General features: G+C 37.6%; 1 protein-coding gene across 7 annotated transcripts in view; it reads right to left on the minus strand.

Annotated features, from left to right (window-relative positions):
• COL25A1 (collagen type XXV alpha 1 chain) overlaps positions 1-14,247 on the minus strand; it is a 306,555-nt gene that overhangs the window by 13,031 nt on the left and 279,277 nt on the right. For 3 of the 7 annotated variants that reach the window (XM_030492732.1, XM_030492731.1, XM_030492730.1), the window contains 6 exons: positions 13,582-13,632; positions 13,226-13,252; positions 8,162-8,215; positions 2,982-3,035; positions 1,731-1,757; positions 970-1,023 (listed from right to left, as the gene is read on the minus strand). In XM_030492732.1, coding sequence (XP_030348592.1) covers positions 970-1,023; positions 1,731-1,757; positions 2,982-3,035; positions 8,162-8,215; positions 13,226-13,252; positions 13,582-13,632 — 267 coding nt within the window. Of the gene's footprint in view, positions 1-969; positions 1,024-1,730; positions 1,758-2,981; positions 3,036-8,161; positions 8,216-9,087; positions 9,124-11,053; positions 11,135-13,225; positions 13,253-13,581; positions 13,633-14,247 lie in introns of all 7 variants that reach the window. The other 4 variants (XM_030492734.1, XM_030492735.1, XM_030492733.1 and 1 more) reach the window with 2 other exon arrangements.

A 14,247-nucleotide genomic window follows, 5' to 3' on the forward strand; every position in this document is an offset into this window, starting at 1 on the left:
AGAGATTCCATTTCTGCTTTCAGTCTACAGACAGTTCCTGGCAATCCTCTTAATCTGAAAGCCCATAACATAATGTGATTTCTGGCATATGTCAGACTTGTTAAGTACTTTATCCCATACATTCTCCTCAAGAAACAAGTTTTGCCTTTTTATCAATTTTTAGGCGGTTGGAGCACCAGACTTCCTAGGAGATGTGTCCTGGAGCCCAAGAGGACAAGGCTACATGGGCAGCCTGAATTGCAGCCAGACTCCAAAAAGTCTAACTGTGCCTGTGGCCACACACAATTCCTCACATGATTCCCTTGCCCTTTTGCAACTAGAGGTTCCATGTTTGAGGTATTCAGTCAGTCTCTGGCAATAATGAGCTAATACCCAAAAGCAGCATGCTGGACTCTGGGACATTAAAATATTTTTACATCCTGAGTGCAAGAATCTGAGCTGTCCATTTTCACATGATGTATTTATATAAGCCAGCTGTTTTACCAGCTTTCCAGCTTTTCTTCCAGAGATCTTTTAGGGATCTGATGGCTGTATTTTGACTGCCTATCTCTAGCTGCACATGGAAACACAGACTCAGAAGGTCTGATTGGACTGGACTTTTGGAGGTTGCCTGGTCTATCCTCCCATCCTGAGCAGGATGATTCCTGACCTCACATTAGGTCAGATCACACCAGGTCCTGCAATGCGTTCAGCCACCTCTCTGGGTAAACTGTCCCAGTGCTGCGCTGCCCTCCTAGTGAACAAGGTTTTCCTAATAGCCAGTCTGAACATCCTAGGAGCAGTTTGTTGATATTACTAGTTCTGTGATAAATTTTTGTGGTTTTTCATTATTTTGCTCAGCATGTATCTGTGACCTGTCTTTTGGCACACAGTAAAAACAAAGATAAGTTTTGGTGGGACAATTTATAGCATAAAGACAGCGGAACTGACTAGGCTGAGGAATTAAGAAACAGTTAACACTGTGGTCACCTTTTCTCCCTTTTCTCCTATATCACCCTTTTCTCCTCGAGGACCAGGGAAACCCTATAAAAACAAAATGGACAAAGATAGGTCTACTTTTATTCACATGCAGATTAAGCTTTCAAATGCTCTTGGAAAATATAAAAAAGATGATTTCTCTACATGCTATATACATGTATATGTGTTATGTGTGCACACATGCATGCACACAAGAACATGTGAGACAAGTAAGTCATAGTATTTGGTAGAGTCATTTTGTCAGCAATGGAAAGAAATGTCACTCAAAATGGCAATAGTTCATGCAATAGAGCATATCTGCATTCTGGAAAAGACTCTTCCAAGCTAGGGATTTCAGTGTAGGACTAGAGTAAAAGGCTTTCAGTAAGTCTTTTTAGCATGCCAAAGAAAGAACCTGTGTTTTGAAATACATCCCTTACAGGTTATGGAATTATTCTCTTTAATTAGGATAAATTTACTTAATCAAATATTCAGAATATTTTCTTACCAAGTGCAGTTTTTCAGCTAATTGACTTCCAAAGGACCACCTACTTGTATTATTAAGCACTGTATCTGGTGGGGTCTGTCAATAAGGGCTGTATATTGCATAATCTTTGTTCTATCATAGAGAAAGAGCAAATGCTGCATTTAGCACACTCACTCTATGTACTGCATGCACACTAGATGGAAACAAATGTGTTACACTCAGTAAACTATTCCTTGAATGATGCTTACCTACCATTGTGAGTGTATTGATCATACATATTACTTACATCAATGCCAGGCTCTCCATCTTTACCCTGCCAAAGAACCATATAAACTACATTAGTGTCCCTAAACTGTGATACAAACGGCTGCCTTGATGCCCAACTTCTGTGCTCCCTCTGCAGTCGTACCCCATGATGCTAAGGCTGTTAGTGAAGGACATTTCTGTCAGTGTTTAACATTTCGAGGAACTGATAACTTGACTGTAAAATTTTGCTTGACTGTAAAAGTTTTTTGGTATGCAGATTACAGGAGCAAGCTAAAAATACAGAAAAGCCTATTATGTCCTATTATATTTCATTTTTAGTTCACAGGAAGGGGAAACAGAAACTGTATTTTTTTTAATTTAACTCACAGAAGTGACCTTCGGATGAACACACTCTCAGGCTAATTTAACACTCCATAGAGCCTAAAAACTGTCTCTAGTCACTGACTCCTGATACAATTAAATGGATCCAATTAAACCACAAGTCTGTATTCCATCTTTAAGTAATTAAACAGATTAGACTGGAGAGGGTATGGAAACATTACAGATCTCTTGCAAAGGCTGGTTGTGCCTGGCTAAGTGCATTTACATGGCTTTTCTTGTGCCAAAGTACAGAACAGGCATGTGTGTATGTACACACCTGACCCAGTCATCAGCAAAGTAAAGAGAGTAAGTCAGCTATTTTATTTGGGCTATCCTTGTTAGGCCAAAGGAAGCTCTCACTCATATTTTAGAAATGGGTAATAAACTTTAAATGGCTGATTTAAAGCATACCATCTCCACCTATAAATGATCAATAATGAACTTCCCAAATTGTTTCTCAGCACATGGCACAGAAATGAAAACAAAACTGGTCTCTAAAGTGTCAAACAAAACAAAAATATAACAGTGAAGTAGCTTTGCAACATGGAAATCCAAGCAGCTTATTGACAAAAAGAAAGCCACAGCTTTCCACAGTTCATCCTTAACTCCTGCCACTGTCCCATGGTGCTGATGGCCACAGGCTGCAGAAAGAGGAGCACTTGCATTCTGGATTTCCTCTTTCTTGCTGGTTCATGTCAGGTTTGTTTCATTACTTTTGCATGACCATGTGCATGGGTAGGAATCTAAGCCCGTGATACAGACCAGTGAGCTTGCACTGTCAGGGGTTATTATTATCTACCTTTCTTTTTCCAAATAACTGTATTGCTAGGTGAAAAGCAGTCATAAAGCACACAAAGTTTAATCAAGGAGCGATGAAAAGGCCAATGCGCACAAACTATGTGCAACTTACAGGCAAGCCATATGGTCCTCTGGGTCCAGGGTCACCAATGGTTCCCTTTTCACCCTAAAAAAAGATTACACAACAAGCAAACAAAACCATTGTCTGTCTGAGATAGAAATGATCTCTACCAAGTGCTTTAGGTTAAAGTTTATGCATTCCTAAATCTCTTGAGTGAAAAATAGCCAAGATAATTTATTTGTATTAAATGAATAAGGGATCAAAGAGGTGTGTATTACTTTTGAGGCAAAACAACTTTTGGGGCATATGATATTACATTTGGTTTTAAATCTAACAAGTAACTGAAAGTTTTTTTTAAACTGGACTTGCACTGATTTCAGTTTTAAGGTTATAACTCAGTAAAAATCCGATGTTGTAATGAAAAATGAGGACATACAGTATCAAGCTTCAGCACTGCAGCTGAGATGCAACACAGTGACAGGCAAAAATATGCCAATCAAATGTGCTTAAGCAGGCAATGCTATCAACAATGACATTGTGAAGATTATCCCATACACTGTACTGTGTTGCTAACTGTTCTGTTGGATTCTAGATTAGTGATGTAAATACCCTGGTTTATTAAATCAAAACCATATTAATGTGCAAGACAAGCAAGTACAGAGATTACTGTAGAAGTTTGATCTCATTTTGTGCAAAAACCCATGGAAAAATTACAAGTTTCCAGAGGGATGGTACCAAAATAATTTTGCAAGTTTAATATAGAGCAAACTTTTCAAAATGAAATGAAATTTCAAGGTGACAAATTTCAGGTTAACAGTCTAATCACCTTTGCTCTCCAATTGTTCTTTGTAAGGATTGATATGGAGTTAAACTCCCTGAGTCAGTCAACATTAGCCCAGGTAACTGAGAGCAGTCTTCTGTGGGCTTGTTAGGGAGGCAGGGCTGGTAAGTAGGTGCATGTTTTAGACTGTGGTGCTCACTTCTCTGAAAAAAGTCCAGCAAACAAGCCCTGCTCTCTTGAGAAAACTAAACTCCTCCAAATGTTGAAGAGATTAAAAAAAAAAAGTCTTGACCACCTCCAATTTTCAAAGCTCCTACTTTGGATTTGTTATACGGGGTTATTTGGATCCTTTCATCACCTCCTTTCCTTAACATGATGTAATGCAAGGCTTCGTGCAAGGCTCCTCGCCTACAGAAGTGCTGTTTTCATTCTAGCAGTTGCTGCACTTAAGCCCTTGAGATAATGCTGTGTACAAGATCCTCCAGAAATCTGGATTATTTGCTACTCATTATGAATACATTATTATTAAAAAAATAAGACAGAGATGTAAACGTGTGCCTAATTAATACTGGTAATCATCAGCACAGCCAAGTCCCTTAGAACAGCTCTGAAAATGAGCTAAGTCTAAATTTTATTGACTGGATGACATAAAAAAGAAGGCACCAGAACAGAGTCTAAACCTGTTGCTGAATAATCACAGCAGTAAGGAGTTTGACAGAGTAACTGACATTTGATCTATTTTAGATACTTCATATTTTTACATAGGTGGACACTGTCTATATTCACTTTAATCTAGTGGTGATTAGATGTGCAATGGCTGATCTTTCTGGGTTCTGATAATCTCCAGCCATTTCTCAGCAGCACTGATGCAGGATGCCCTTGCAGAACAAGAGGAGGTATTGGGAAGTAACAGCTGATTTTCAGAACAGTAAATCCCTTGCAGCTTTAAAACTTTCTGCTGAGAAGAAACTGATATGCTGACCTATGTATGTAACGGCTACAAAAATGTTTGATCACTACTTGAGATATGTCAAGACTAGTTAAGTATCTTTTTTTAAAATCTTCAACAGCAAAGATGACTGTAGGGAGCCCTCTCAAGATAGGCCTATAATGTTGCTAAACATATGGTAGACATAAAGATGCTGAATGTACCAGTCTAGGAAATAATCTCATCTGTTGTGTAAGAATATATTTTGGGAAATGTATCTCCCAATTTTTTTGCCTCCAATACAAAGCACATGTTGAAATGTGTTTGGAATATCAGATGAGGTCCTGAATGTTTATGGATTATATAAGATTGATGGACCGTTATAGGCATACTGCCCTCAGCCGTCACAATAAAGCATTTCCTTCAGGGAAACAGACATTTGCAAACTTCAGTAAGGTTTTTAATATCTTTTTATACAACAATTCATCAGTGCCCAAGGAACAGAAACCATAGCCTTTGGTTTTGCCTCCTATTTCACTTCACTCTCCTGAATCATGGGTGAATATGAAATACCATTTGCATGAATAAAGCTGCATAATTTGTGTCTCCATTAAGACTGATGCAGAGATTTTATAGCACTGCCATGGTGACAAACATTTTAACCAAATTAAAGAGAATGCATTTTCCCTACCAGTAGAGAATGTGCATAGTGATGACAACGTTCCATCTGACAGCCAAAAACAAAGCTCAAACCCAGGTCCTTGCTATCAAGGCCAGAGTTTCAGAAAATTAGTATTTCCTTAATTTTGTCTTTCAGCTTCTTTTAGATAGACAAGAATTTGGATACACATTATGTCTGTCATTACCCTTCAGGTTTACATGTCCCCTTTCCCTAGCAAAAGTTTAAGATGCTCATCTGTTTACTAATGTTCGCGGTTTTCTCTCAAGAGAATATATAAGTGAGATTAATAGGTACATAGCCAGATTCAGAGGCCTATTACGATCAACTCCTCCATTTAACAAAGATGTTCTCAGTAAAACCTGGAGAGCTAAAGAATTTAAGGACTGAGAGATATCAGCCTAATAAATGATATTAATTCAGACAGTTAATTATCATTTCTGTTTCTACCAAAAGAAATGCACAAAACCACAGTGTTGGAATGTTCACCAATATCATGCATAAGGAAGTCTTAAATCCTGTGTCAGCTTTTAACAATCAATGAACAGTTTAAAGTTTAGAGAGAAAATTACATGGTTAAGCTCACTCAGTGAGTTAGTCGCACATCTGTTCTAAAATTCACGTTTTCCTATTTTCTAGTGATGTGCACTATTTTTCTAGTCTACTTTTTCACCATCTAAATAACTTTTGTTGAAAGACTTGGTAATGTTTTCTATTATAATTAAATAGCTAAATTGGAAACAAAATAACCAACCCTAATTTGCACAACAAACTGTTCTACCTAAGAAGAGTAATTCCGCATTGCCTCAGCTGCAGCCTATGCAACAATGATTTCTGTAGAAGAAATCACTAGGCTTCAGTTTGATTATACTTGCTTTCCTTTAGTTTTAAGGAGGCATAAATATACAGTGACCAGCATTTTACATGTATTCTTTTAAAGTGAGATTGTCTTTCCAAATGTTGAATAATGTGGATTTAAGAATGTTGTTATGTTTCACATGAGGAATCCCTAGTGCCCTTCTAGGTTAATATTGGCCCAAGGTTTTTCTTATCAGAATGGACAAAATGTGATCCCATTCAGTGATAGTGAGCAGTGGCACCATATACCATTTTTAATTATAAGGCAGTGTCTGAAATCTGTAGGCAAAAATATTTTCCTTCTGCTTTCACATAAACAAATTCAACAGTTGCAAATGCAAGGTGTAAAACTGCATTAAACCCACATGATTTGTTATTTAGATAATGAGACATATATCAACGCCAGGCACCTGTTAGATAACTATGCTACAAACAACTTCTCCCAAACAGTGTTGAATAGTTAAATGAACAATTACAGTGATAATCTTGCTAATTGATTGCTTATTAAAAACCCCTTCCATCTTTCTTGTGAACTTCCTCTCATTCATTTAGCTACACAGAAAATGCTGGGTGAGCAGAATTTCTTGCACACTTTAGTTTCTATATTTTTGCAAATCTGACCCTCTGTGCTCTGTGCAATTATTGAATCAATTTACATCACTACAGTTCCTGTCCCCTTTGTAATTACTACTTGTCAACAAGTAATTACAGCCATGGTAGGGCTGTTTCTAGACCCAGGTGTATGACTTATGACCTTGGATACTTTCATAATTAAAAAACAACTGTAGTTCTCTTGCATACATTAGAAGAATAGTTTATATTACAGCACACTTTTTTTGAAATAAATTTCAAATGGTAGTACATACACATATCCTTCAAGACAAAAGGTTATGATGCAAGAATAAAATGTACAGTATTTATATATGCTTCTCCATGTATATCTCATCAAAATTATTTCCCAAAGTTCAGAAGGTGATGTTCAACTCTGGCTTCACAGAGTTGATAGAAAAAAAAAGTTATGTCCTAGTTGAAAGAAAGACTTACCCAAGACCTTCAGACTGGTAACTACCCTGAGTGGTGACTACAGTCTCCTGTTCCTATTTTGAACTATGTTGCATGTCCTCTATTTATTTCTCAACACACAGCTCTGTAAAAACGAATCATCAAGTCATGCATACCTTTCTCAGGTCTACTGCTATTAAAGTTAACTGGACCTGTGCCATATGGCTGTGTCCTTAATACATAAATCTGAAGCTGTTTTATCACAGCTGTTTTGTTAAAGTGAGAAATTCAGAGACAAAATTCTAGGCTGGCAACTCCTTGGAGGATTTTGTTAGTATGAGGTATCATCTTTTGTTTTGTTGTACAAGTTGATGGTTGTATTGTTAAAGATGACAGGCTTACAGTTGAAGATTAAGGTCCTTATCCTATTTCCAATGGAGAAAAATTACTGTGAATATTTCAAATGAAATGGGAGGGCTCCTAGCTTCTAAGCTTAAAAAAAAGGGGAGAGGAGAGGAAGAAAAGTTTATTTTTTCAAGATAAAAATATTTAAGTACGAAGTGGGAAAAATACTCTTTTTTTCTTTTTTTTCTTTTCTTTTTTTTTTTTGCCATTACACACGTATATGGTCAGATCACACTATCTTCTTTTGTTCCATTTTGTCCTCTCAGTCCATTTACACTAAATAATGAAACCAACCAAAATGATATTCTGTGTAGCACTCTGAACTTGAAAGTCCTCTAAGTTTCTTACGGATTAATCATTACTAAATAGCAGCTCCTCTGAAGTTCATGAGTTACAAAATCAACCTTTAAACAGACAAATGTGTGTAACTAGAATGCATATACAGTTCTGGGCTGATCCTTGAACAGAGGAGATACAATTATATTTAGTAACATCCTGGCACACTATAAGCAGCCATATGACATTTGGCCATGGCAGCAGTCACTTTGTAAAGAGAAGCACATGGAACATATACTTACTCTCTCTCCTTTAGGACCTGCAGGGCCATGGGGACCAACTGGGCCATCTACACCCTACAAGAGGAAACAAAGAGGTTAAGAGGGAGGTTTTGTTCTTACAAGTCCTTAATTTTAATAGCTGTCTTCTAGCCAAGAAGTGACATGGAATCAGTCTTCACTGGTTGAAAATTCAGAATTAATTGTGATGGGATGTTGGCAAGCAAATCCATTTGGCTTCCAAAACTCCATCTATAAGTTCTCTTGTTATGAGATAACCCATCTTTCTTCTAGTTGGATTTTACTCTATTCACAGAAGTCATCAGATTTACAAAAATTTTAAATCTATTGAAAATTTTTCCCAGGAAAAATGGAAAGGCCAAAGTTGTGGTTTGTTTTATTTTGGTTTTAATATTGATCATTTTTTAAATGGAAATGTCCATCTGTAAGGTGGACTTACCTGTTGCAGTCACCAATAGGAATCTTACAGAAGCCTTCAAATACATAACTCCACACCTCTTCCACTTTATCCATTTCTTTATCATTATAAAAAGCAAATGATTTAACATTTATGTTTAATGTGAGAATGCCTGTGGTAGAACCCCAGCACGTCTGCATCTGTTTCACTGATTCCATGTTAGCGTTGAACAAGTATGTTTTCCTGTGTAAACTAATCCCTAACCTTACTCAGGAAAATAAGCATCCCAACAAAGGCAGTCGTCCAACCAAAAATCAAAACCAAACTGCCTCTTTAAGATTCGGAGCTCCTTCTACAGAGGATTACATTCTCCTTCCCACATGTCACTCTAAGAGTCTGCTCAAAGTCCCCTCTTATGCAGCATGGAAAATGCCTGTGGCGTTTGGCCTTCCTTCCTCTATGCAGTGCATGAGGTGCTGGATAGAACATGGGCTCTGTAATGAAGAGCGACACAGAAAGACGAGGGACTCACCCGGGGTCCTGGCTTTCCGTCTAAGCCAGATGCTCCCTGTGTGGTTAGGTGGAAGCATGGATGATGGGTACAACACGAATGACAAGAACGTGAGATTAGTAAGTGGTGCTGATGAATAAACACAATTCAAACGTACAGTACAAGTTGTGACAGGGTTCTGGAATGGGTATCACATTACTACAGCATGTTAGTTAAAAATTCACATAAGACATAAGAGCCTGATTCTGTTCTCACATCAGCGTAACATCTCTGACCCACCCTTGCCTTCATGTCACAGTACATTAGACCAGAATAATGTCAAGCCATAGGAGTGCTACAAACACCAGATGTTAGGGTGTTTCTGAGCCTTAACACACAAATGTTTACCTTGTACTTTACTTGCATACCTTCTAATTTGTAAATAATGACAATACTGAATACTATTCTACACAAAAAAAGAAAAAGGTATGTTAACCGTGATAGGAAATATTTAAGTGCGAGAATATTGCATTATGCAGCCAAAAAAATCTGGATCATGATTACAATGGCTTCATTCATTTCCAAGACACCGGGAGACAATCACATTTCCTGTTTTCCCAATATGCTCCCAGTTCAGAGCACAGGCAAGGGCTGCAAGTGGGTAGCACCCGGCACTTCGGGCTATTTGCTTCAGCATCCTTGGGGACGGGATGACCTCTGCTGGATTTTATGTGAATAACAGAACAGCAGCGAAGGATCTGCTGGACGATCCCAGCGCTGCTGGCAGTAATGCTGGGATTAGCGGGACCAAAACTATTTGGGACATAAGGAATAATCTGGGCCCAAAACACTCCAAAAACAAACCCCAAAAAACTTCCAAAGGAAAAAAAAAAAGCCAAACCATCCGCCACCCCAATTCATTAATAGTTAAAATGAGCTATTTTTAGAAAGTCAAACACCTGGACTTCGCTCTTTAAAATGGTAATTAGAAAAAGTAGTAAGCAGGAGCAAGACAGGATCTACAAAAATTTGAAAAAATAATGGTATATTTTGCTCTGGGTTAGAGAATACATTTCTGGCAGAGCCAAAACTTCCTTTTTCCTTTTAGTTATTTTCAGGGGGTTGTCTCAGACCTGCACAGCTCCATCGTCTACATAGCTGTAACTGTTAACTGGCAAATGATTTTTAATTTTTTTTCCAAAATAATTAAAATTCTCGGTGAAGCTGACCTTGACTAGGGACCCTGCACATAATTCTTGCAAATATTAATCAGAGGGGTTTGGGTTCCTTTGGGTCAATTAAGTCTTTTTCCTCCATTTTACTATTAAGAATGTAATCACATGGAGAGGAAAACTGAACTCTTTCTGTGCAGAAAAAAATAAACCTAACTTTTCAGAGTGCTTTCAAATACACAAACTATTTTCTTTTTTGTCAAGCTAAATTTTAAGAATCGTAATGTTTAAATATGAAAATTTATGTTTGATGTCCTTCATTTCTTTGTAATACAAAATTTATGCCAAAACTCAGAATGGAAATTTTCTACAGAACAAGGCAAAAGCAACAATCCACCATCTCTAGTGAATGAGGAAAGTAAACAAACAAAAAACCCCTAAACCAATTTTCAACTTTCCTCAGTTAGACTTCTCCATTTTAACTGCAGAAGTGCAATCAGTGGAAGAATAACTGAAGAGATGGGGTAAAAGGGAAGATGCCTTTTTTAACACAAATACCATACAACACTTAAATAACAACATGGCTGATGTAATGGTGGTGATAGCATCCTTGTGACACTGAACACTTTCAACTAACACATAACAAAAAAACCCTGACAGCACTGGGTGTTACAGGACATTACTATGGACGATAGCACACATCTGGGCTAAAACAAAACAAGACATGCTCTGCTCAAACATGGTATATTCTATGTATACTGTTGAGTAAATCAGAGTTGCAGAAAGAAAATTTTGTTATTTGCACTGAGATTGAGTAGTTGGGGTTTTTTACTTACTGGAAGACCAAGGGGCCCTCTGTCACCCTTTTGACCTGGTTCACCCTTCAATCCTTTAAGACCATTTAACCCTGGTTCACCCTAAACGTAAAAGTATAAATGCCATATTTTTGGTGCTATAATGGGTGCTTAAGCTGGGATAGAAGAAGCCAGTCTCAGAAATGGCTGCAGATTCCAGTTTGAAACAAGGACACAAATTCAGCCTTCTCAGTCTACTGTCAATTTACATACCGATATAGTACTGAACAAAAGCACTTGGGAGGTGTCTGCTGGAGATGAAAAATCTGAATGAAAAAAAAGCTACAGGAAATTTATGAGTAACAGATTCTTTTGATTTTTTTCCCTAATAATTATCACTATAGTTAGATGCTTTGAATTAAGATTGAGTTTTAGGGGTTTTTGGAATTTCCTCAAATTCCAATGCAGACAATTCAAACTGAAAGAAAACTTTCAGAAACAGAAGTCTCAACCTGCAGGTTTCTACAGTGGGATCTCCTGAAAAGTACATTTTGTAAGGAAGCAATATTTTTTCCTAGAGCAAACTGGAATTTGCAGCAAAATCTTACATAAAGATATTTTAAACCTTTAAGCATAAATAATTAAACAGTAACAAGTTTAAAGAATCAGTATAGGTTATACAATGCCAAGCTATTCGGGAGGTCCATAGTTTCTGTGTTCATACAGAGAAGTTTAAAAACCATAAGAAATGGCACTTGTGATTGTTAAATTTTGTATAGGCTATTACATTATACATCACTAAGAGGGTAGTGGTGGGCTTGGACCTGCCATAAAATCATTCTCGCATCATGAAAAACTACTCTAGCTTGAGAGCTGCCCAGTCAAAAAGAGTACTGAACACATGTGCTTCTATTGGGGAACAGAAATATGTGGGTATTTCATCCAGACTGCTCCCCATGGCCTTGTTCCTACATTTTCCTTTGATGTATTATGTTACCTCATATCATATTCATATTTAAAAAGAAAAAAAATTTCAGCAGAATCTAGTCTGCTGCTTTAAGTAACTCCAGATATTGCCTGCCTGCTTTGCACCCTGCCTAAGTAGCCATTTCTTCTTTCTTCTATCCAACTCAATGTGACTTTCAGAGCAGTAGCACTGAAAATGTTGAAGTTTTGGAAACAGACCTGAGAAATCTCACAAAAGCCTGAGTCTCAGGCCAAAAGTCTGAGGTAAGGCAGGGCTGGTGCTAAGATGGAACAGACTTGACGTCAAAAAATGATTTATGACTCATGCTTCTTACGCCAAGGTAACACAAACAGCCTCATATGGAGTCAAACCTGTGATTTTCTGTCTTGCACCTTAAAAAAACAAAACCCAAATGCTAAACCAAAACCACCCTCCTCCTCTTACTTATGTTTCTGAGAAAGGTGCATTTGATAAGGGAGCCACAGTGAATGAAAATGACCATGCCTGAGGACACCACTGGCCCTAATGATTTCTAGGCTATAGTGTCACATTGAATTTTAGTTTACTTGTGCTTACTGAATTAAAGCACAAATTAAAATATTTCAACTTTGCCAAAACCTGCTTCCCTCTTTCTGACTTGTTTTCATGGGCTTAGAGAGTCCCTACAGTATATCATCATGTACTGTGCTGTGGAAAATGTTCAAATTGTATTGCAGATCAGGGATTCCAGGTTAGAAAACATGAAAATACACACATGAGTTTGTAACAGGGAATTTGCATAATGTGTGAAGGAACTGGTCAGCAAAGTACATGGCCCCTAGGAAGGTGAAAGGCCATTCATACTGAAAGAAGCGTGAGATGCAAAAGAGTATAAATGGTGAAGAGTTTATCTGACTCCATTTCCTGAGCGTGTAACATGCTTCTGTGTTCAGAAGTAATTCCAGTTGCAAGTGCAATGGTAACTTGCCCATAAACAGGATTACATTAACGTAGTACCACATTACGAATACTAATACAAAAAATGTATTCAGCCACAGCCTAGGAGAATTACCACACAGAAACAATCAAGGAAAATTTTAAAATCTTTTAAGCTATCTTAATATTAAAATCTGCTTTAAGGTTTAAGAATATCAGGAACATTTATTAAAGGAGACATAAAGCAAAACATAGCTGCATGAGTTAAAGAACAAAACATGACACTTTGCAGATATTAAGAACATGGCTATTCAAGGCAGCCATTGATTTACCTTTGGGCCAGGCAGTCCATGAGGTCCCTGGAAATAAAGATACCATTTTTCATTATGAAAATATGCCACAAAATGTTGCTTTATAGGGGTGCAAGTTGCACCTGTATTTTTGTCCTCACAAATTAAATGCAGCTGTCAATAAAGCAACTGCAAACACCTGATTCATAGAATGAACCAGACCACTAGTGTGTTAACACTAACATAGGCAGCTGCAGTTTGTTTCTCTAGCTCGTATGAATTTAAAGACATGCAGAAAAGGTCCTAAATTAGGTTCCTCTGTAATGGTCACATACTCTCGTAGCACTTCTGTTAAGCAAGCATTAAAATGACAAGAGAGCTCTTTCTCCCAAGCTTACCATAGGGCCTGGAGGACCATGTGGACCTGGTGGTCCCGGTGGTCCTATCATCTACAGATAAAAAACAATGGCATTAGATCATGCAGAGTAAAGAACTCCCTCACAAATACCAAATGTCAGACTGACCCTTCCTCTGCTGGCACGCTCTTACAAACATAACAGTGCAATGGTGCACACTGACAGCATATCTAGAAAGGGGGTTAGGAATGGGAATTATTTTGATTCAGAAGACAGGGTATCTGAAGTGCAGATTTGCCTGTGGCATATGGCAACATGCTTGTCTTACTCCTAGGATTCTTACTTCTAGGATTCTTACTCCTAGGGTCTAAGATACACTTTAAGACACAATGAGTTAAAAAACTCTCACTAAAACAAACAGTAGTGAGCAGGGATGCTTAAACTTTTAATATTTTATAGTATCTGCTATTTAGTTGTCTCTCTGCAGAAACAGAAGATAATGTGTGATTTTATTCCTCCCCAGTACTGATGAATGGAAAAGATACCAAATTCAAGCCAGAGCTTGGCATATTTTCAAAATTGTCCTTTGTCTCTCATTTTATTTCATTTAGTCCACATGTACCAAGAATTCCCTGAAGTCATTAAAATAGGTAGTTGGGTTGCTCAGCATTTAGTGCATGCATATTCTGTGCTGGTTTTCTGTGTTCC

The sequence above is a fragment of the Strigops habroptila genome, chromosome 7, assembly GCF_004027225.2.
Source record: "Strigops habroptila isolate Jane chromosome 7, bStrHab1.2.pri, whole genome shotgun sequence".
Classification (NCBI taxonomy): Eukaryota; Metazoa; Chordata; class Aves; order Psittaciformes; family Psittacidae; genus Strigops; species Strigops habroptila.